The sequence below is a fragment of the Cutaneotrichosporon cavernicola genome, assembly GCF_030864355.1.
Source record: "Cutaneotrichosporon cavernicola HIS019 DNA, chromosome: 2".
Taxonomy (NCBI): Eukaryota; Fungi; Basidiomycota; class Tremellomycetes; order Trichosporonales; family Trichosporonaceae; genus Cutaneotrichosporon; species Cutaneotrichosporon cavernicola.
In genome coordinates this window covers 3,115,046-3,136,195 of record NC_083394.1, presented here as the reverse complement: position 1 = coordinate 3,136,195, position 21,150 = coordinate 3,115,046, and the positions used below count along the sequence as shown (strand labels likewise).

At 57.2% G+C, this 21,150-nt stretch overlaps 11 protein-coding genes across 11 annotated transcripts; 7 read left to right on the top strand and 4 right to left on the bottom strand.

Moving 5' to 3' along the window:
* Positions 1–884: 884 nt before the first annotated feature.
* Positions 885–2,809, bottom strand: CcaverHIS019_0212140 (uncharacterized protein; the record flags this gene model as incomplete). Its single annotated transcript, XM_060598312.1, has 2 exons — positions 885–2,590; positions 2,680–2,809. 2 exons carry the CDS (start codon positions 2,807–2,809, stop codon positions 885–887), a joined length of 1,836 nt encoding a protein of 611 aa, XP_060455118.1.
* A 1,347-nt stretch (positions 2,810–4,156) lies between these two features.
* Positions 4,157–4,959, bottom strand: CcaverHIS019_0212130 (uncharacterized protein; the record flags this gene model as incomplete). The annotated part of the gene is made up of 2 exons (XM_060598310.1): positions 4,157–4,161; positions 4,290–4,959. The coding sequence occupies 2 exons, from the start codon at positions 4,957–4,959 to the stop codon at positions 4,157–4,159; spliced, it is 675 nt and encodes a 224-aa protein (XP_060455117.1).
* A 1,611-nt stretch (positions 4,960–6,570) lies between these two features.
* CcaverHIS019_0212120 (uncharacterized protein) lies at positions 6,571–8,176 on the top strand (the record flags this gene model as incomplete). Its single annotated transcript, XM_060598309.1, has 3 exons — positions 6,571–6,686; positions 6,742–6,791; positions 6,828–8,176. The coding sequence occupies 3 exons, from the start codon at positions 6,571–6,573 to the stop codon at positions 8,174–8,176; spliced, it is 1,515 nt and encodes a 504-aa protein (XP_060455116.1).
* A 973-nt stretch (positions 8,177–9,149) lies between these two features.
* On the top strand, positions 9,150–10,147 carry CcaverHIS019_0212110 (uncharacterized protein; the record flags this gene model as incomplete). Its single annotated transcript, XM_060598308.1, has 5 exons — positions 9,150–9,459; positions 9,497–9,618; positions 9,651–9,855; positions 9,889–9,996; positions 10,032–10,147. The coding sequence occupies 5 exons, from the start codon at positions 9,150–9,152 to the stop codon at positions 10,145–10,147; spliced, it is 861 nt and encodes a 286-aa protein (XP_060455115.1).
* A 735-nt stretch (positions 10,148–10,882) lies between these two features.
* Positions 10,883–12,582, top strand: CcaverHIS019_0212100 (uncharacterized protein; the record flags this gene model as incomplete). Its single annotated transcript, XM_060598307.1, has 4 exons — positions 10,883–11,261; positions 11,357–11,458; positions 11,632–11,995; positions 12,177–12,582. The coding sequence occupies 4 exons, from the start codon at positions 10,883–10,885 to the stop codon at positions 12,580–12,582; spliced, it is 1,251 nt and encodes a 416-aa protein (XP_060455114.1).
* An 859-nt stretch (positions 12,583–13,441) lies between these two features.
* CcaverHIS019_0212090 (uncharacterized protein) lies at positions 13,442–15,269 on the top strand (the record flags this gene model as incomplete). The annotated part of the gene is made up of 4 exons (XM_060598306.1): positions 13,442–14,497; positions 14,531–14,655; positions 14,715–14,905; positions 14,941–15,269. 4 exons carry the CDS (start codon positions 13,442–13,444, stop codon positions 15,267–15,269), a joined length of 1,701 nt encoding a protein of 566 aa, XP_060455113.1.
* Positions 15,270–15,415: 146 nt separating this feature from the next.
* CcaverHIS019_0212080 (uncharacterized protein) lies at positions 15,416–15,943 on the bottom strand (the record flags this gene model as incomplete). Its single annotated transcript, XM_060598305.1, has 1 exon — positions 15,416–15,943. One exon carries the CDS (start codon positions 15,941–15,943, stop codon positions 15,416–15,418), a length of 528 nt encoding a protein of 175 aa, XP_060455112.1.
* An 853-nt stretch (positions 15,944–16,796) lies between these two features.
* CcaverHIS019_0212070 (uncharacterized protein) lies at positions 16,797–18,207 on the bottom strand (the record flags this gene model as incomplete). Its single annotated transcript, XM_060598304.1, has 2 exons — positions 16,797–18,115; positions 18,153–18,207. The coding sequence occupies 2 exons, from the start codon at positions 18,205–18,207 to the stop codon at positions 16,797–16,799; spliced, it is 1,374 nt and encodes a 457-aa protein (XP_060455111.1).
* A 524-nt stretch (positions 18,208–18,731) lies between these two features.
* On the top strand, positions 18,732–19,156 carry CcaverHIS019_0212060 (uncharacterized protein; the record flags this gene model as incomplete). The annotated part of the gene is made up of 2 exons (XM_060598303.1): positions 18,732–19,088; positions 19,133–19,156. 2 exons carry the CDS (start codon positions 18,732–18,734, stop codon positions 19,154–19,156), a joined length of 381 nt encoding a protein of 126 aa, XP_060455110.1.
* Positions 19,157–19,339: 183 nt separating this feature from the next.
* Positions 19,340–19,761, top strand: CcaverHIS019_0212050 (uncharacterized protein; the record flags this gene model as incomplete). Its single annotated transcript, XM_060598302.1, has 2 exons — positions 19,340–19,696; positions 19,735–19,761. 2 exons carry the CDS (start codon positions 19,340–19,342, stop codon positions 19,759–19,761), a joined length of 384 nt encoding a protein of 127 aa, XP_060455109.1.
* A 302-nt stretch (positions 19,762–20,063) lies between these two features.
* Positions 20,064–21,083, top strand: CcaverHIS019_0212040 (uncharacterized protein; the record flags this gene model as incomplete). Its single annotated transcript, XM_060598301.1, has 4 exons — positions 20,064–20,189; positions 20,221–20,388; positions 20,489–20,743; positions 20,775–21,083. 4 exons carry the CDS (start codon positions 20,064–20,066, stop codon positions 21,081–21,083), a joined length of 858 nt encoding a protein of 285 aa, XP_060455108.1.
* Between the last annotated feature and the right edge of the window lie 67 nt (positions 21,084–21,150).

Below are 21,150 nucleotides of genomic sequence, written 5' to 3'. Positions count from 1 at the left end.
ATTTTATTCCCCCACTCCGGCACATTGGCTCATTCCGCAACCGTATCCCAGAATCTGGGATTTATAACCTTACCATTCAGGCTGCAGCCGATCTAATTACATTCGCAGACATGGTATTTAACCTACGGACCCGAGAGTCTGTCACCAGGATCACCATTCCGAGGCTATGGTTCGCCGTGGGCCTCTCGAACGCGACGAACCCGGATGGTGGATCTCGATCGTGATGGACTCCAGTAGGTCAAACGTTCATCAACTCGGTTACAGGTGGAACTGGCGTTGAAGATGTGCGAGATTCATTACTGCGTTGAGGGTGTTCAATTTACCATCCTCTTTCTCCCAATACCTGAACGGTGCGAGCTCGGGCAGCGGCCTACTGTGTGTGAATGTGGCTGTCGTTGGGATTGGGAGGGACCTCTGCGACTTGCGAGCTGAGAGCTGAGAGGTTGGTATCGCACGTTCTTGTCAGGGAGGTATCCTGCCGCCTGGCCTTTCCACCAAGTTAGATACCTGAGTCAGCAACCGTGCGCGCTCCGGTTGCTGCTGGTCTCCAACCAGCCGAACCGCGGGTGGAAACCTGTGCCAGTTGCCAAAACACAAGCAGTAAGCGAGAATCGACAGGTGATCTCCTTGGAGAAGGTAAGAAGGGACCGCATGGTTCTGGGCACCATGTAGAACTGCCCACTCAAATCAACCCGGGACGTCAGGACTGACTCCAGTGAGGTAATCGTAACCTCACTGATAGATGCCCCCCACCCCAAGCCAAACTCTGCTAAGAATCAAGATGTCATGCGATGGGATAAAATAGGTGGAAAAGGATCCACTGACCGCTCTAGGCGGCAGTGGCAAAGAAGCTATAGTCGGCGCTCGGCAGGCTACAATAATGACTAATGGGAACGGCGCCTCTTGCGGCCGCAGCGCTTAGGCACGTCGCTGGGACCCGTTGTTGCGGCGCTAGGGTCTGCCAGTGCGCTGCTTGGATCCGTATCAGCGCTTGGGCCCGCTGATGCGCTGCTGGAACCGGTGACTTCGTCGCTCGGAGCCCCTACCAACACGTTGCCCAAGTCGGTTGGGCTGCCAGCCACAGGCTGGACCTCTTCCGACGACGACGCGCTCCTCTCGGGCGGTGACGCGCTCCCAATCGGCGCGGTCGCGTTTCCCGCCGACGACTCAGCCTGCGTCGAATTGGCCTCCCGCAACGTCGAGTTGGCCCCTGGCTGCGTCGAGATGCCACCAGACAGCGTCGAGTTGTCAGGCGGACCGCAGGGCAGGTAAATCGGTGTACTGCAACGGTAAGTCTCCTTGAACAGCCCTCCCGAGCCGGTGGTGTCAACGTTCTTGAGGCCGTTCTCGCCAGGGTCCCTCGCGGTGAACCCCTTTCCGATGCGTCCGCGACCATACACCTGGCAATCGGCGTTGAGGCCACTAGGCGACATGGCGGCCGCATCGACGGCCTCCTGCGTGCCGACCATGACATGGGGGACCTTGGTCGTCTCGTCGGTGCGCACAGCCCACTCTATATACTTGGGGACAGGTTTATTTGGTGAGGAGCCAATTGGCGAGGGTAGATTGGTGAGATTAGACGTGTCGACGCCGGGGAGCACGACGGGGATGTTGTTGGTGACTGAGCCGGTACCCTCGTATTGTGGGATACGGAACATGAGGTTCGGAGACGTCCATCCTGGCTGCTTGAACCATGGGCAGTCCGCTGGGGAGTTTGGCTTACTCATTGGTCCGTCCCAGTCCCAGCGCGGGTTGCAGCCGGGGAGATGCTCAATCGGCCCTGAGAAGCCTACATCCTCGGCAGGGATCTGGCCCTGGTACCGACATTGCCGCTCGTTCTCGGTCGCATTGAGGGTGGGTACGAAAGGAGCGCAGCTGCCAATGTCGTGTCCCGTATCAAAGCACTCTTCCACGGCCGCCTGGAGCGTCTCGGTCTTCCACCCGTTGACAAAGTCGGCGTGGAAGGTAACACCAGTGGTGTCGCCGTTCGAAAGGATAAAGTTGGGCCCGGACTTGTTCCACTGCGCCTTCATCTCGGGGGTAATGTAGTAGAAGTTTTCGAGGAAGATGCGCGGGTACAGGATCGGGTGGGACTCGGGACACTTGCCGATATGGTTATTGGGCTCCCAGTTTCCGCCACCGTCGATACCCCACGACATGTGGGAGAAGTGGCCGTCCGAGTCGAGGGCCTGGTCCGCACGCCCGCAGAATGGGAACCCAATGTTCATGTGAATGTAGTTGCCTGGCGGCGGGTCAGGGTACGTCGTGCCGTTGGGCAAGTACTGGTGGTTGTAGGGAATATCGGCATTGTATGGGGACATGTTAATGTCGAAGCCCTGCGCAGCGATATGCCCCGGATCACGCCTCATTGCGATACCAGAGATCATGCGCAGGCCTGGAGGAAACGCGTGTGTCTTCTGAACCCCTGTCTGGAAAAGGTAGTAGATCTTGAGTGCGTGCGGGAGCAGGGTGTATGTCCCGTTGGCGTTGATCCAGTACAGTGAGGGTGCCCAGTAATTGGACTTGTCATCGCCGATCTGCACGGTCGTGCATTCGGCAGCCAGCTGCTCCTCGGGGGTGTTCAACCCCGCTGATGTCAGCATCGGTGCCTCGACTGGACGGGCTTGCCATTGAAGTTGGATGCGCCGACAATCTTGTGCACGTGACCAGAAATATCACCAGGGTTCGCGATTGGGTCCATGCGCGACACTGTCAAGGTGCCAGGAACGTCGACGACGAACGTGCCAGCCCTTGCGGCAGCGCTGCCAGCGGACATGAGCGCGAGTACAACTAGGCCGAACTTGAACATAGTGCGTGTTGATGTGGCGATCAGAGGAGACCCGTGCTCTTTTATCTCCATAAATCCTTTAGACTTTACCACTTCCAGGCTCCGAAAACATCGGAGGTGATGAAGGGGAGCCAGGAGTATTCCCTGGGATGCATAGGGGAATACGTTTGACGATGATGGTTTAAAGACGTCACATTCAAGGCTTCTGGTTTCATCCTATTACGCTTCATGTGAATAGGCGAGTATGGACAGGTTGCTTTTTGACGCGTTCCAGTTGGCATGCGTTCCAAACCATATTCTTGTCATCAATCCGTCAAGCACGGACGTGACAAGCCGGTGTCCTGTGGCAGCGTCTGTTCTGTAGGTCGTTAAGGTTTCATGCAGCTGTACACTGTCCTCGGCAGTGTCCAGTCTCTCCTCGGAGTGACCTCAGCTGGGACTAGATGCCCCATCCGGAACGGAAGATGCGATGTCGCGCCGTCGTCAAGTAAGCTTGACACCCACATCCATTCTTCTGCACCGTCCCAGTGACAAGTTAGATGAGCGGCTGTCGCTTGACGCTGTTGCCAGGTGACACTGCTAACAGCATCCGGAATTGTTGGGAGGTGAAGAAAGCCAAACCTTGAGGACTGACGCAAAAAGGCTGCGCCGGCTGCTCAACTCTTGCATGTACATTACCTTCAGACTACGCGCGCCACCACCTCATCATAGTTGAATTTTTGCCCAGATAGTCGGAGAGGATTAAGCTGGGGCGGTCGATGTTGCACGACTTGGCGTAGATGAGGTACGTGTAAGGACCTATGGACACGTCCTTGCTCTCCGTAAAAAACCGAGTTTTGGATGTTGACCTGCTCGAGCTGCTCTGGTGTGGTTCGCCATCGCCGCGTTTCCGTGTACGATGCGGCAGCCCTCGACCAGCATCTGCGCGCGGTATCTGAGATTGCTCTTGATCCAGAGATTCGACAGGGCCCTGTTCGTGAACGTGCAACCCGTCCATTTGGCATTGCAGTGCCACTCGCCTCCATGGTGCGACTGCCGCCACCCCTCACACCATTAGCCGTGTCTGAGAACGTTCAGTGGTCCAAGTCGTGGCGCGCGAGGCATTGCGCACATTATCGAAGCCCAGTCCGTCACTTGCGGCCCATTCAGTGCCATGGAACTTGCAACGGTCGAAGGATATGGACAGTACGTCGTCTGCCCGGTGACCGCGCAGTCTTCAAACTCGGCTTGCCCCCCGTGGATCGAATAGGAGGCATTGGCGCGGTTGAATGGTGCGAGCAATCCAGGGCCAAAATTGTCGTCAAATATACAGTTCTTACTGTAAACAGACCGTTGCGTGTCCATTCGTGTGAATTGGACGTTTCAGAATTAGGCTCAATGTCAAGCCCAGCACCGGGGCAAGAAGATACTTGGCCGCGCCTCGCTTTAGTGAAACGCGAGTTTGTAAGGGTGAGCCCATTGCCTCTGATCCACGAGAGTCGCTGCCGACCCGAGCCCTCACAATGTACATTGTCAATGATGGTAATCTCCCCAAGCTTGCGCTTCACTTTCTGGTCGCAGATTGTAATACCATCGAGCGGCATACCCTCTGTCGTGATACGCGAAAGGTGAGCTCCGGGGCATGCCTCCAAGACGATAGACGAGCCGCCAACCTGGCGGCCCGTGTCGCGGTATTCGTTGCCTAGCACGAGTTTATCCTGTAGCGTCACAAAGTTCAAGTCAGTTACAATCATGGGCCCAGTAGCGTCACACAGGTCGAGTACTGGTCCAACCTCTGCAACATACTGGGGCGGTTGCGCGCGACGCGAGGTTGCGACACTCCCGTGCAGCTCAAAGGCTCCGAAGCGCTGCTGCCAGTCGAGCGAGATCGTCGCCCCGTTACCGAGGATCTCGAGGTCCTTGAGCATGGTGACTTTGAAGATGGACTCGAAGACGTAATGCGGCTTCTTGGGGTCAGCCAACCGCGCCGCAGCCGTAATGTTGCGCTGGCCTCGGATGTAGTAGTTGGCCTTGGGGATGTTGAGGATGGCGGCCTTGTCTGAGCGCTTCATGATGGCTACGGCTGCATCGCGGAAGTCGCGCATGTCGGCCGTCATGGACTCGCCGCGGGCGAGATAGTCAAGCTGCAAGTCCAGCTCGACGACGGGTACCGGGGGGAGCGGCGCGACCATCTAGAGTCAGCAGATAGTATCACGCGTTGGTTCCACAGCTCCTCAGTTTAAGGGTATTCGCAACCAGTAACACCACGCTGATGCATACAGTACCCTGTGGAAGTGACAGCTGACAACTTCTGGTGCCGTTAAAGTCGTTCGCTTCACTTGATTAAACTTGAGGAAGCACACGGACGAGCCTTAACCTCCCCAGCCGTAAGTGATAGATGACACATGCTTCATGAGCTCCTGGCGCACCTAGGCGCCGCTCAATGGCGCAGTCATGCAGCAGACGACATGCCTGCGGTGGGTCGAACCACCGCCGTTTAAGCCGGAACTAGATTAAGCTTGTTGGTCATATGCGTCAACATTGCACAGATGAGGCACGAGGGCAACAGGCATGACATTGGCCTGTAAACCAGAGGCTGCCCAGACAGTCAGAATGTGTTGGGAGGACGCCAAGAGGTGATCGGCCCAACGCAGCCGGGTTAGGAAGTGGAGGACGGGGGCATGTGAATGGTGATGTGACACAGCGAAGCCGCAGAATGAGTTGTCGGCGACTGGAGTGAATTGAACAACCGAGAGACACGGCGAGACACGGCGGCTGTCATGGATCTCCAATCAGAATGGCACCGCGAGCAATCGGTTGGAACCGAACTGGGCGCAGCTCTTATGAACCAGGCTGTAGTGCATGTTGGCTGTATGCACACACCTCCCCAGGCTTAGTCAGAGTACCAGTGTACCTCTCTCTTGGATACACTGTATGTATTTGAGATGCGCGTCAAGCCTCCACGCGATGGTGACCATACTCCCACATCATCTTCTCAGACTGGGGTTGCATCTCCCTCCTACCTCCCTCCACGACCCGCTTCCTTATTTCAGATCCAGGCGGTCGTCAGCACTCCACCTAATTGCGGAAGGCGTTACATAACATCAATGACGGGCCCCAGCGCCCCGCGCCAGGCCAATTCCCGATTCTGACGGCGTCGGCGACCAGCTTGAGGATGGCGCAGAATGACCATGTTTACCACTCTTGTAACCGATTCAACCCGTTACCGTTGGATCCGTGCGGCAGTCTGGGGCATCCGAGATGGCCGACTCCAGACCTGGTCAGGTGTCGGTTGAGATGAGTTACGGAACGCAGAGAGATTGATGTCGCTCAGCCCTGATACGCGTGCTCTCTCAGTTACCTGGCGTCAGTTATGTCAGTGTTATCAGTTCGAGAAAGCGGGGAATCTGTTGAAGGGAGCATGAGATCTTTGGCAGTCGAAAAAACCAAACGCCAAGACGCACGCAATTCCGACTGATAGGGAGGATTAAGAGAGTCATTACAGAGATAAGGCACTGCGTTTAGGATATTTACCCCCGCTAATGGGCCGGTTGTTCGGTTCCCTGCGAGAGCTCTCTGCCAAGACCTCGCTCGAGTTGATCTGTGAGTCTCTTTGTACTTGTCACTGTAGCCATGCAACCGATGGCGACTGTGGTCACCATCATGGATCATCTACTCGCCATTACTCGGGTGTTATGGACCGGCGCTGCACTGCAGAGCCGACAGCTAACAGCTACGAGTACAAAACTGACAGTGTTCCGAATCTGACTGCCTATTCCCAAACCCCACTCATTCCAACACTCATGTCTTCGGAAAAGATCCACGACCCCGACTACTTTGCCCCTCCTCTGGGAGAGGAGGCGCCTCTTTCCCTCAAGCGCGACTGGTCCGATGAGGAGGAAAAGCGGGCCAAGCGCAAGTGCGTCCTCCCACACTCCCGCCCTCCCATGCCATGTGGCAGCCACTGACACCAGGCTGGACTTTCTCATCATGCCGATTCTGACCCTCGGCTTCTTCTGTCTTCGTGAGTGCTTGACCAGCCAACCGTGTCTCACACCAGAACTCGACCGCGGGAACATTTCGAACGCGCTCACAGACAACTTTCTCAAGGATATTGGGATCACGCAGAACCAGTTCAATGTCGGGCAGCAGATGCTGTCGCTCGGCATCGTGCTCTTCGAGGTACCGAGCAATATGGTGCTCTACCGTGTCGGCCCTGGCAAGTGGCTCACCCTCCAACTTTTTCTCTTTGGCATTGTCTCGACATTCCAGGCCTTCCAGACTGGGTACAGCGCATTCATCCTCACGCGCTTCCTTCTTGGCCTCACTGAGTCCGGCTTTATTCCTGGTGGTCTCTGGACGCTAAGCACGTGGTACACGCGTTCTGAAACCGCCAAGCGTGTCATGTTCTTCTACTTTGGCAACCAGATTGGTCAGGCGAGCTCCAAGCTCCTCGCCTACGGTATTCTCCACATGCGCGGTGTTGGAGGCAAGACGGGCTGGTTCTGGCTCTTCGTCCTCATGGGCGGATTCACCATTCTCGGCGGCTTCGTGTTTGGTTTTTGCCTCCCCGACTCGTTTGCCAACCCCCGCTCGACCTTTTTGCCGTGGTACGACGGCTGGTTCACCGAGCGCGAGCTGCATATCCTGCGCGGCCGTGTGCTTCTTGACGACCCAGCCAAAGGCAAGAAGAAGAAGAGTATCGATAGTGGAGCATTCAAGCGGGCATTCTTCAACTGGCGTCTTTGGATCCATCTTCTTGTGACGCTCTGCAATAACGGCCCGCAACGTGGATTCGACACCTACTCGCCGTCGATTGTCAACTCGTTTGGTTACGGCCACCTCAAGTCGAACGCTATGGCCTCTGTCGGTTTCTGGATCCAAGTACCCCTCTCCTACCTCTTTTCATACGTGAGCGACCACTTCAACCGCCGCGGCGAGACCGTTCTCGTCGGTCTCAGCTGCCACCTCCTAGGCTACATTTTCAACCTCTCCTTCTCCGGCCGCACGAGCAAAGGCGTACGCTACTTTGGCGTCATCTGGACACAGGCGTTTGGCACTTTCTCACATCCCCTCAATATCGCGTGGATGAGCCTAACGGCCCGCGACTCGGAGGAACGCGCCCTCGCCATGGCCATGGTCATTATGGGCGCCAACACTGCAGGTATTTACGGCGCGCAGATCTTCCGCTCAGAGGACAAGCCGCTGTATCGCAGAGCCTTCGGGATCGGGATCGGCGTGCTCACTGTTGGTGTGCTCCTCGCTGCTGTCCGCTATGTCGACCACCGTATCACCAAGCGCCGTGCCAAGCAGTCGACCGCGCCGCACAACGAAACTGTTGTCGGCTCGTCGCCGGGGTCGGAGAAAGACTACGGGTCGACCACGGCCGACTCGCACTCCAAGGTTTAAGAGGTCTCGTGTTAGTGGTAATCGCCGTTGGGTATCTGGATCCAGAACGGGCGTTGTAGACTTCCAGTCATGACATTCTCTTGTGCACAGAAGAGTCGCGGGTGTAGGTTGCGAGGTTGTCCAGCACTAGAACTGCATGGGACCTTGGCTGACAACTGTCCACACGTGCTGTCCACACGTGCTGTCAACACATGCCTGCAACACACCACACGGGACTGGCACTCTGGTACTGTATTGTGGAGAAAGGACACTGATCCTCTTTTCTAATGATCCCCTACCCTGACTGGATCAGCGAGAAACGAAAGGCGCCGAGAGGCCTCGTTCCTCCAGCGGAAACCCCCATGTCCTCTCCAGTCTGCAGTCTGCAGTCTGCAGTCCACCAGTCCACTAGTCCACCTCGACGTGCCACGCCTCCACTGATTCACTTGGTTTGGCATCGTTGCCCTTCAGATCCCTTTCGCTCCTTTTCTCCCATCTCTTCTGCTCGAGATCAGGGCCCATGCAGCCTATTTCTGTAAATATTTCTGAAGACCTTGGGTGGGGTGGTCGGCGTCTCGCTCCTTTTGGAACTCAATCGGAGACCGGAGACCGGATAGGTACTTTGATATTCTGCCTCTCGCTCGCCCCTCTCTTCATCAACGTTTGATCAGCAGGCGTTGCTCGTTGAGGCGTTCACACGTTCGCACCGTTTCCCACGCCGCCCTAGAGGCGACGAGCACCACGCGCTCTATTGCTCTTGGCAGCTGCGCTTTGGGGCATTGAGAACTGCTCAACCTCCTTTGAGCTCAAGTCCCACAAGCCCACAGACCTGCCACTGCAGCTACCTTCCCTTCCGTGCGACATATAAACTCCCTTCATCCCCCTCAACTCTCTTGTTTCTCCTCATCCCACTTCACTACTCCTCTCGTCTCCTATCTGTACACACTCTCCCCTGTTTAACTGTATAATTTTTTCCCACCCCACACCTTTCAAAATGCGTTCGACTCTCCTCGTCGTTGCCGTTGCGGCTCTCCCCGCCGTTCTTTCGGCTCCCATCGCTGACGTCGGTGTTGCTCGCCACGAGTCGGCTCTCGCTGCTCGTGAGGACGACTCCGTCGCCGTTGAGGCTCGCCAGATCCCCGGCTTTCCTTTTCCTATCCCCGGTTTTCCCTCCCCTGGTGCTTCGGGTGGCCCTGGCTTTGGTGACTTCGGTGCGATCATCACCCAGCTCCTTTCCAGCATCCCGTTCATGCCTAAGGATTTCGTCAAGACCATGGTCGACCTCATGACTGGTGTCCTCGGCGGTTTGTCTTCCACCCCCACTTTGTTAACTGACTCCAGGCAAGCCTCTTGACCCCAAGGGCATCGCCAAGATCCAGACTGCACCCACCAGCGTCATGAAGGACACGGTCAAGATGTTCAAGACTCTGATCGCTGGCATCCCTTTCTTCGGCCCCATTTTCGTATGTGACCAAACCGTCTTTGCTGACACTAGGCTCCGTTCCTCGGCATCCTCGAGGTTTTCGCCCAGATGGGATCGAGCCTCATCCCCTCCGCTCGCGACATCGACGACCGCCAGATCCCGGGTCTTCCTTCTCTTCCTCTGCCCATGGGTGATATTACCAAGCAGTTCGCCGACGCTATGGCGCTCGTTGGCATCGGAGCCGATGTTGCAAAGGTCTTTATGGACCTCTTCACCAGTCCGTGACCGTAACGATACTCACTAACCTCAGGCATGCTCAGTGGCAAGCCTCTCGACCCCTCCAAGATGATCAAGGCGTTCTCGCAGGGCCCAAAGATTCTCGCAAAGGTCGCCTCGGTGATGACCAACATTGTAAAGGGTAAGCGCGTTTTCTCCCACCACTCTAACAGTAAGGTATTCCGGGCATCGGCCCCATCTTTGCCCCTTTCCTCTCGGGTCTTACTCTGGCCGCGACTCTTGCCGGCGCGATGGGTGGGTCGCTCGCTGGGGTCGCTGGTGGTCTCGATTAAGCGACTCTACTCTTACCAAGACTCGTTGGCCTCTTTGCCTTCCGCAGTCTTCTCTCTCTCTTTTATAGTCGAATGCATAGTTTAAGTGTAACAAGAACGCCGAAACGATATAAAATGAGCTCGAAACAAGACTTGCATCTCCGGAATCTTGATCACTGTATGTCAGGAGAGTGGGGAGGGTTGAAGTCGCCTGAGTCGATGTCCATCCTCATCCCGTAACTTTTCAACCTTTCCTCCTGTTTACGGCTTGAGGCCTCAAAGTGTCGAGGCTTCCAACAATCAAGGAGGATGGTGTTTCCGCTGTGCGTGCATGCGGGGGTTTCAATCCAGCGGACTCGAGCGAATGGCCATCGGATGTGAGCAATCAAAGCAAACAGACATCGCCGTCAGAGATTGACGCCACCACATGTTTGTGACGTCACCCTCCTTGACGACCCTTGCGACGCGTCCACCCTGACGCGTCGTCGCCATCCACGTCGCGCCTTCCGGCTCGCATGCTGGAGGGTCACGAGTGTGAATACAAGCTCGCTTGCAAGCTTGGCAGCTTGTCTAATTTGGTGGGTTCAGGACAATTTTATGAGCGCATTGTCCGCCAACGTTGATGCAACCTGCCGGAACGGGAAGACCGGGTTCTCCGGGGTTGATCGTCGCAAGGGCACATTCCGCAGCACAGTCGAAAAAGCTCATCTCACATCTCCACGTCACCACCACCATCACACCCGCCTTACACACACAATGCCAATTCACGTCGTCACATATGGCGGTATCGCAGTACACGGCCTCACCGTCAACGGTGGTGCGCACACCCTCAACATTAATGGCAACCGCGTGACCATCGACGCCATCGACTCGGATGATGTCCTCATGAACGTCCAGCGCCCTGGCGAGGGACAGGGCAACGTCCACGTGCCCACGCTACCCGACCACGACCGCGGTCGCGGCTGGCGTCGTCTTGGTTGTGCGGCTCCTGGCGTGCTCGCATACGGCGTCGACAGCGACAAGGTCGTCATCCTCCCCCGCGGCGGCGTCGACTGGATGGCGGTGTTGCCGGACGGCCGAGCGCTCGCAGACCTGTGCATCCCGGGTACACACGAGAGCGCGGCTCTCAGTGGCGGTAAGTGTGGCGTTGTGTGTGCTACTGGCGTCGCATTGTGTGTTGTTTGGATGAGGGCGACAAAGGGTCTACAGGAACTCGAATGCTGACTCCAGGTTTCATCTCCGAGTGTCAGAGTGTCGACATCAAGCAGCAGCTTGTCGACGGCGTTCGCTTCTTCGACATTCGCCTCAAGCTGGTCAACGGCGAGTTGAAGAGTGAGTTTGACGGGTCGGGACGGAGAGAGGCATGAGCAGGGGAAGAGGACGAGGCGCAGGGCTGCTTAAGCTTGTCAGTCGCATGTGCGCCACGCATTCGATGTCGTTACTACATTCGCGTAAGAGTGGCCTTACTTTTGACCTCTTTTGCTCCGCGGCTGAGCTAACACCAGTCTACCACGGCGTCCAGCCCCAAAACTCGACGCTCCAGCAACAAGTGACCTGGATCGAGGAGTTCCTGCGCCAGCACCCTCGTGAGACCGTCATCGCCAGCATCAAGCAGGAGAATGCGGACGAGGAGCGCTTCCCTGAGGCCGTCGAGGAGATGCTCAAGCGCAGTGGCATGTGGCGCTTCGACGAGCCGTTGCCGACCCATGGCCAGTGCCGCGGGCGCGCGCAGTTCTTCTCGCGATTCGGGAAGAAGCACGGCGAGCAGTTCCCCAATGGCCAGGGTATCAAGCCGCTGCGATGGCCGAACTCGGTCCAGAACGGTTTTGTGGAGCAGGTGCATGGCATCGACTTCCGAGTACAAGATTGGTGAGTGGGAGCATCAACAGGTGTTGGCTGTGAACTGGGAGAGGGCGTGGGCTGTGCCTATTATGTGTTTTGCCAGTCGTGAGCGCTCGCTCAGGGCAGCTCCTGCGGAGCATCATCCGCTTCATACTGCACAGTCTTCCCTGGAACACCCAAACCGCCAGCGTCTCCTTGCTCACATCAGGTACGACACTGACAACATCCCGGACAAGGCCGCTGCGTGCATCGCTCACCTCGAGCCGACCCTATCTCCACGCGGTCTCGGCAGCGACTCAAACCACCCATACTCGCTAACGTTCCTGTCGGCGGGCAGGCTCAACAGCCCGCCGGCATACATGGCGAGCGGAACGGGTGCGGGAGCCGTCTCGAAGACGATTGCAGTGACCACGTCCCTCTTTGCGGCGAACAAGCGTGCCGGTGACGAGGGAGGCGTGAACGCTCGTGTTGGCGCCTGGCTCCTTCAAAACGCGTTCCAAGGCCGCCGTCCACGCGCGACCCTCATGCTCGACTTCTACCGCGATACCGGTGGCCCCGAGGGCGGAATGGCCGAGCTCATTGCAAGCCTCAATTACATCAACCTCAACGAGTAGATAATACTGCAGTATCGCTCGAACACCAGGTGCCGAGCTCTATGTCGCTATGCCAACTTGATAAATCTTGCGTCTTGTTCGGTTAGGGTATCTGGTAAGCAACGGGACGCAGGGCCAGTTGATGGCCTCGCTGAGGCGTCTTGTGTGGATACACACAACGTCACCACCTGGTGGACAGGCAGCCACTGGACAGAGAGTATGGTTATCTGTCCACGGCAGGCGACCTCCAGGTCACCCAGTCATCCACAATGAGGAACTAGAAGTCACATCAGGACCATCGCTCCTTGGATCCGTTTGGGACTGACCCCATTGCATTCCTGCACTTGACATCGCACGCCAGCAGCACCACATGACATCCCACGCCAACAGCACCACATGGTGGTTAGGCATGGTGGCGCATTGTGTCGCTGCAGAAGCTTGGCACCAGGTCCTCTGGAATCCATCTAACAAGCCGGACCTCGGCATGCATTCAGTGACCAACTGGAGATGACGAGCCGGAGGCCGAGGAATGTGCTCCAGACATACCGACAGCTGGAGATTGATCTTGTCAGAGGGGCCCGATCGGTTACAGGGCATATGCGAGCGGTGAGAGCCGCCCAAAGCCCACCCCACAGCGCAGCACATGACGCATGATGCATCCCCCACGGGTACCCCGCAAGAGCATGCGGCGGTCATCGTACAGACTGCTGTAGGTTTGGAACAAAATGTTGGATGACGGGGATGCATTACCGTTGATGCTTTGACGGATAATTGCCGATCGGCGTAACGGCGTTCCCCGTAGCCGCAGTCATGTGACATGGTGCATAAACCATAACTATATATCTCTCCCGAACCACGCTAAACTTCTCACCATCACACCATGTCTGAATCGGTCCTGGCCAGTGGTGCCGCCCGCGTCTTCACGGCCATTGCCTCCCTCTCGGCCCTCCAGGCGGTGGGATACCTCTTCCTCGGCGTCGTCGTCGGCCTCCTGGGTACTTGGATCTACCTGTACCCCTACTCGTCGATTGTATCGTCAAGCCGCAACCTCCCCGGCCCACCAAGCGAGCACTTCATCGCCGGCAACCTTCTCTACTTGACCCGCCGGGAGCACCCGCGCCCAATCTACCAGGCCTGGATTGACAAGTATGGACCCACCGGCCGCCTCCGCGGCCTCATGGGCGTACAGCGCATCTACACGGCCGATCCTGTGGCTATTTCGCACATTTTCCAGAACGCGGACCAGTGGCCTAAGAGCAAGAGCACGGGGATCATGCTCCGCCGCATGCTCGGTAATGGCCTTATCACGGCCGAGGGGACCGACCACCGCCGCCAGCGCCGCGTATTGAATCCCGCGTTTAGCCCGCGCGCAGTCAAGGAGATGACGCCAATCTTCTTTGACAAGGCGCGCTCTGTGCGTGAGAAGTTTGCCCAGCTCCTCGAGGAGCCAACCAACGAGGCTCGCGTACTTGTCAACATGGACACTCTGGAAACTCACGAGAATGGTGGCCCGATCGACGTCGGCCTGCTCATGGAACAGGCAACGCTTGACACTATTGGTGCTGCGGGCTTTGACTATGACTTTGCGACCCTGTTTTCGCGCCGCAGCGAACTGCTTGATGCATTCCACTCGGCTATCAAGGCTATGCAGGCGAGTGCGCTCGTCAGCGCCCTCCAGAACCGCTTCGTACTCTTCAACGCCCTTCCCACACCGGGGCAAAAGTTGGGCAAGGCGAGCCGCGCCACGATGAACCGCGTCGGCGACAGGATTGTTGCGCAGAAGACGCAAGCAATCACCCGCATGGGCATTGAAAAGGACACGGACATCGGGACGGCCGATCTGCTGAGCCGGCTCATCCGCGCCAACATGGCCACCGACCTCGAGGACCGCGAGCGCCTCACCCATCGCGAGGTGCAAGCGCAGATCTGCACTTTTGTAATTTAATAGGTGGAGGAGGGCTGACACCAGATCTTTGCGGGATCCGAGACCACGGGCGTCGCGCTCACTTGGGCGCTGTACCGCCTCGCGACGAACAAGTCCATGCAGGACCGTCTGCGCGCCGAGCTGGTCACGCTGGGCGAGCACCCCGATATGTGAGTCAGGGTTTGTTGACCGCGCCAGCTATCCTATACCCTTCCTAAGCTAAACCCAGCGACGAGATCCACGGCCTCCCTTTCCTGGAGAAGTTCACGCGCGAAATCTTACGCATGGACTCGCCCGTCCCCGCCGTCGGCCGCGAGCCCGCGTCCAAAACGACTCTACCCCTCTCGCGTCCCGTTCGGGGCCGCGACGGGAAGATGATCGACGCGGTCACCGTCGACAAGGGCACCGAGGTTGCCATTCGTGAGTCCCCTCTCTTACAAGTAGTTGACACGGAGTCATCGGCAACGTCAACCGCGACCCGGCAATCTGGGGTCCCGACGCGCACGAGTTCAACCCCGACCGGTATGACTCGCCCGCCCTCGCCTCCGTGCCGGGCGTGTACGGCAACCTGCTCACGTTTATTGGCGGGCCGCGTAACTGCATTGGATGGCGTCTGGCACTCGCAGAGTTCAAGATCATCCTCTTTACCCTGCTACGGGCTTACGAGCTCGCCGAGGTGCCGGGGACGGAGCTGCGTAGCGAGACGACGCTGGGGATCATGCGTACGCGCTCGAACCACGAGGGCTTGGTTGTGCCCCTGCTTGTGCGGCCTGTTGGCGAGTAAGTGTTGCGAGAGCTGTGTAAATGCTATGCAGTCGATGTGTGTCGAAATACATAAGGAGAGAGGTCTGGATGCATATGGTTACGGTATGGTGTTTTGCTCATCAGCTCTGTCGCATTCACAAAACTCAGGATACTGTACATACGCATCTACAACTTGGCCTTGCGCCACGTCTGCAGCTGTCTCCCACTAGCCAGACGCTTGACCACCTTTCCCTCATCAATCTCGTCAATATCAATAGTGACGAAAGCGTTGGTCCCACTCATCCGATCGATGCGCACACTAACGCGCACCTCTCTCCCAATCTCCGTACTGTCATAATACGCCATCTCCAAAGCGAGCGTGACTCCACCGCGCATAGGCATGCCCCAGAACTGTGGCCCGGCGTCGAGGAGTTCGAGGGTGAATCCGCACAGATTATCGGCAATCCAAGCATGGCAAGCACCATGGACGCTGCCGAGCCAATTACACCACCGCCGCGTCACCTTTCCTTCGTACACGGCTGTCCAGCCGGCTGGGACGTCGCGGCCTCCCTTTGCGTTAATTGGGGGAATGGGGGAGTGGGAAATAGGGTGGATGTCGGCTCCGACAGAGTGGGCGGCCGAGAATCCCTCGGCGTCGGAACGGTGCATGTTGTTGGAGTACGCTGCCGATTCGGCGGGGGTGAAGGGCTCCATCCTGGCCAGAGGTGGTGCAGTGTTGTCGATGGATCAAGGGATGGATCAAGGAGAGAAACAGAATGAGCCAACTAGCCGAGGTGACCAAGCCGATCCGGTTGGCGGTGCGCAATAACCGGCCAAGCATCGGAAGCATGCGCCCGGCGCACAGTCCCCAAAGGTACATGTTCCTACTCTCACGTTATGTCCAAATCCCGTTTGGTCACTGGGCGGCTCTGTAGGTTGTAAGAGGTAGGAATATACTACCTTTCTGGGAGTTGGGTCGAGGCGCCACCCCGGGAGGGGAATGCAAGTTGATCGTAGGATGTTCTCTAGCTAACGATTCGGCGAGCCCCAGTCCTAGTCCTAGTCGAACGCGTTCAGATCGCCTTGTGTGGGTGTGGAAGCGATAGATACTAGTTCGAAGGATTGGCATTTGTAGAACTGTAACCAATATGGATTGATTGGGTTTATCGTAGTCATGTAGTTGTACCTCCATCCCCAGAGCTAGACAAGTCCGGACGTGGTCTGAGACAACTGTTATTGCGGGGGTGGACGTGATGTCGTAGAAGGATTATACTGTAGTCGGATGGATGTATCAACTTGTCAATTTCTTGATTAGAGATTATGTCGATAACCTCGATTCCCACACTAGTCTGGCGCCAGTTGCTTGAGACGCACCTGTGCGTCTTACAGGAACACATCCTTAGAGCCAAGCTAACCACATACTATGGACAGGTACTGGCTAGCTCGATGTGCAGTCTGGACCATGGCTTCGGCGCTATCCCTAGCCTTGACACCCTTTGCACGCGACTTTACAGATTGCATGCGTACAACGAATCCAAAGCCAACCCTGCCTAGACCACCGAGCTGACTAACCGGCATACGACGACTCGGGGAGGGTGTGGTGGCGCTTGATGCCGAGCCACTGGTCGTTGCAGTTTGGTTGGAGGCAACCCGACTCCTCGAGGGCCCACTTGGTCGGGTTGAGTGGCAAGTAGGTCTCGATGAGGCAGATCATCGAGCCCTCTGCGCCGACTTGGATCGGTCCATCGGGAATCTTGCCCGAGTATCCCATCTCGGTACTTGCAGCATCGGGGCCATGTGCTGTGCCTGGGTTGTGGAGGTTGCACCCGTCTTTAGGTGCAGCGTATCCCGCAACGGCCGCCATGAACTCGGTGACAATGTTGCGGTGGAACCAGGGCGGACGGAAAGTGTCGTTGACGGCGCTCCAGCGGCGTGGGAAGGCGCAAAAGTCGATAATCGACGTACCCGGCGTTTCGGAGGGTACTTGGAGTACGCACTGGAGTGAAGGATCGGCGTGGTCAAATGAAATGTTGCCGACCGAGCAGAACTTTTGCAGGTCGTACCGGTATGGCACGTAGTTGCCAAGCCAAGAGACAACGTCGTACGGACTGTGGTCCTGAGTGTACTGGAATAGCTTACCGCCGTACTTGTTGACAATGGTCCACTGGTCGTCCGTGTCCTCGTAGCAGGCTGTCGGCGTCTCAAAGTCCTCAATGTTGGCCAGGCCATTACCGCCAATTGGTCCGAGGTCGGGCAGCACAAAGTGATTATTAAACACTTCGAACATGTATCCCGACGCGGGCTCATTGGGCGAATGGTCGCCGACCCGCGAAACCGTAAATTTCATGTTGCGCTGCACGACGGCAATATGGCATGGAGGGACGTGCATCCGCCCATACTCGGTCTGGATGAGGAGTTCGCCCTTGACTGGGAGGAAAAGAAAGTCGCCATCCGACGAGTAGAATGCCTTGTTGTCCATATCCTTTCCGAACTGATACCAGTGGACGGCTGTGCCACTCTTCATCTGCGCGTTGCCTGCACCGCAGATGGTGCGGATCGAGTCGACAAAGTCGAGGTTCTCAGCACCCTTGACCTTGAGCGGGTCCCAGCGGAGCTGCTGCGGCGTGCTCGTAACCTCGTCAGTGTTGTCCTGGTTGAAGTTGTAGACGAGCGTGTTGTTGCCCGTGTACTCCTCGTACGGGTTGTGGACGGCCGACGGACGGATACGGTACAGCCACGAGCGGCGGTTCGACGCGCGAGGTGCGGTGAACGCAGATCCTGTCATGCCCTCCGTGTACAGGCCGTAGGGCACTTTCTCGGGGACGTGGGCATACTTTGGCAGTGAGTTGGGCACCGACTCGGAGCGAAAGGCCGAGCCAAAACCCGCTAGCTGTTAGCCAAATGGACAGAATTGCCGACTCACGGTGGTACTCGAGTTGGTCGTATCCTGTCTTGGCGTTGGCCGAAGAGATGGTCATTGTGTGTCTTTCGTTAGGTGGTGGATGATGGGCTGAGGTGGAGAGCTGCTTGAGGGCTTGATATATCTTCTTGACGAAACGATATGACGCCCAGAGGCTATGCGGGAATCGGCATCCAAGTTGGTCATCTGGCCTTGTGCTTGTGCTTGTGCTTGTGCTTGTTCCCAGGTTGCGCTGACCTGCACATTTCCTCGCCAAGGAATGCCGCGGGGTGGGGCACTACATAATGTCATGTCATGTCAGCTGATGAGGATTTGTTTTGGTGCATGCAGTGGGCGGAGGTGGATTTGGCCGATCCCTCCCCACGGGGCCTTGCCGGCAACCTCCACATGGCCATCACATCATCAATGCTGATGAGAGGTTGGCTTCAAGTAAAGCCCACCTTGGGTATAGAAATTCCGCGATACGGTACGGTTGAACGCTTCGGCAACCATACGGCTGTTAGCCGGCTCGACCAAAGTCATCATCATGCCTTAGATAACCGTTCCTAACTCTCTAACTCTCCCCTCATTCTCCACTTCATCATGACTGTTCCTGCGCAGATCCAGTCCTTCGTCACCGACTTCTACGCCAAGTCGGACGCGCGGAACAAGGCCGCGTGGGTCGACTGCTTCACGCCTGACGCCAACCTCGACCTGGCAGGCAAAGTCGTCAAGGGGTCCGAGGGGATCGGCAAGGTCTGCGACGGCGTGTGGGAGGGCCTCAACCGGCGCCAGCACAACATCAAGGGTGTCTACGTCAACCCTGCGGTGGAAGGCGACGCCGTCGTCCTCGGTACTATCGACATGGACCGTAAGGACGGCGTGGAGATCCGCGGGGTTGAGTGGGGCGGCCGCATGCAGTTCAAGGACGGCAAGCTCGCAGACTACAGGGTCTGGCTGGTGAGTCTGGTTGGGTTGGGTTGGGTGGACGGGCTGACACGCAGATTCCCGCTACCAAGTCTGGCTAGATAGTTTGTCATGTATGCGTCGGATGCATAGTTGCAAGATGGAATGTAATTGCCGGTAACCGGATTTGTTTGGCCTCCAGTCTGGCAACTCGTCAGATGTTGCACAAGACTACACTATTAACCCCCGAGATACGAGCTTGTCTCTCCACACACTCTCTACTCTCGAAGCCTCCCGCAATCGCAATGACAGTCCCAACCAACCTCGAGACGTTCGTCAGGGAATTCTACCGCCTCTCGGACGTCCCCGACGACCAGTACCTAGATCTATTCCACGACGACCTCGAGTTCCACATCGGTGAGCGGCATGCATACAGCCGTGCCGACCTGCACGAGATGCGCGTTCTGGGTGCCAAAGCCGTTGCGAACCGCGTCCACAACTTTGACAACATCTACTGGAACGACAAGGAGCCTGATGTCGTCCTCGCAACCGGCACCATTGACATGGACCGCCTCGCGGACGGTATGCAGATCCGTGGGTTACCGTGGATGGCCAAGATTGAGTTCCGGCACGGCAAGATCAAGAAGTACACGGCGTATGCGGTGAGTTGATACGAGGCATCAGCGGAGTCTGATGACAGACCTTTCCGCCCCTCCAGGCCAAGTAATAGCTTGTAGCAGGATGCAGGTCACAATAGCACTTGGTCCATCTGGAGGTGGGTCCTCCACGGGCTCGGCGGAGTCCGACGCGGGAACAGGCACGGCATTCCGTGGATTTCCTGTTCAGATCATCCTTGCTGACCACTCCGGCATTCGGGAATGGAATGATACTGCCCACCCCCCATTCCTACGCTATCATCATATCAGCTCATGTCATCGTGAACCAAGTGTGCGTCCGACGTCCACGGATATCTGATCATAAAATATCATATCCAGTACCAGTACCAGCATCACTCGCTTCTCAACCACCATGTCCCGAGGCGCAGCAAAGCTACGCGAAATGATCCAGACCGGGCGCACAATCGTGTCGCCTGGCGTATACGAGGGCCTCGGAGCCCGCGTGTGCCTCCAGAACGGCTTCGATACCCTCTACATGGTCCGGTATATGTATACCGAGCTGACGGCAGACGGGAGCGGGCACGGCGATCGGGCAACTGGGTATGCCTGATCTTGGCTTGACGACTGCGGACGACATGGTGCGCAATGCGGCCATGTTGGCCGGGTTGGATCGCAATGTACCCGTGATTGCGGATGCGGATACTGGGTTCGGAGGGCCGGTGATGGTCCAGCGGACAGTGAGTTGGCGTCAGACTTGTTCTTGTTTCCTGACCTCTGGTCGAGAGGTATATCCTGGCCGGTGTGGCGGCGCTCCATCTCGAAGACCAGGTGATGCAGAAACGCTGTGGACACCTGGGCGGCAAGGAGCTCGTGGACGAAGCTACGTTCCTGGCGCGGATCCGTGCGGCCGTGGCCGCGCGAGAACGGACCCACTCCGACATTGTGATTATTGCCCGCACGGACGCCCTCCAGAGCCTAGGTTTTGACGCGGCAATCGACCGACTCAAGAAGGCTGTCGAGGCAGGAGCAGACATGTGCTTCCTCGAGGGCATGACGAGTAAGGAGCAGATGGCCGAGAGTGTCAAGCAGCTGGTGAGTAGGAGCTGTGCGCTGCTGATATCAGTCACCAACACCATGTATGCTGAACATGGTCAATGGGGGGGTGACGCCGCTTGTGGACGCCAAGGAGACGCAGGCGATGGGGTATGCTCTGGTGATCTGGCCGATTTTCGCCCTCATGGCGGCGTTTAATGCGTATGAAAAGGCCGCAAAGGAGCTCAAGTCGACCGGGTTTTTGGAGAACATCAAGGACAGTCCAGGCGGGCCTGTACGGGGGGGCGTGCGTGAAGTCTTCGAACTCTGTGGGATGAATGAGTGCGTCGAATTCGACAGGCAGATGGGTGGCGGGACGTATGCCAAGGGCGGGCCTTAAGTCGAACAGCGGCATCGGGAACGTAGACTACGGATACATGCATTGATCGTACACTAGCTAGGAAGCA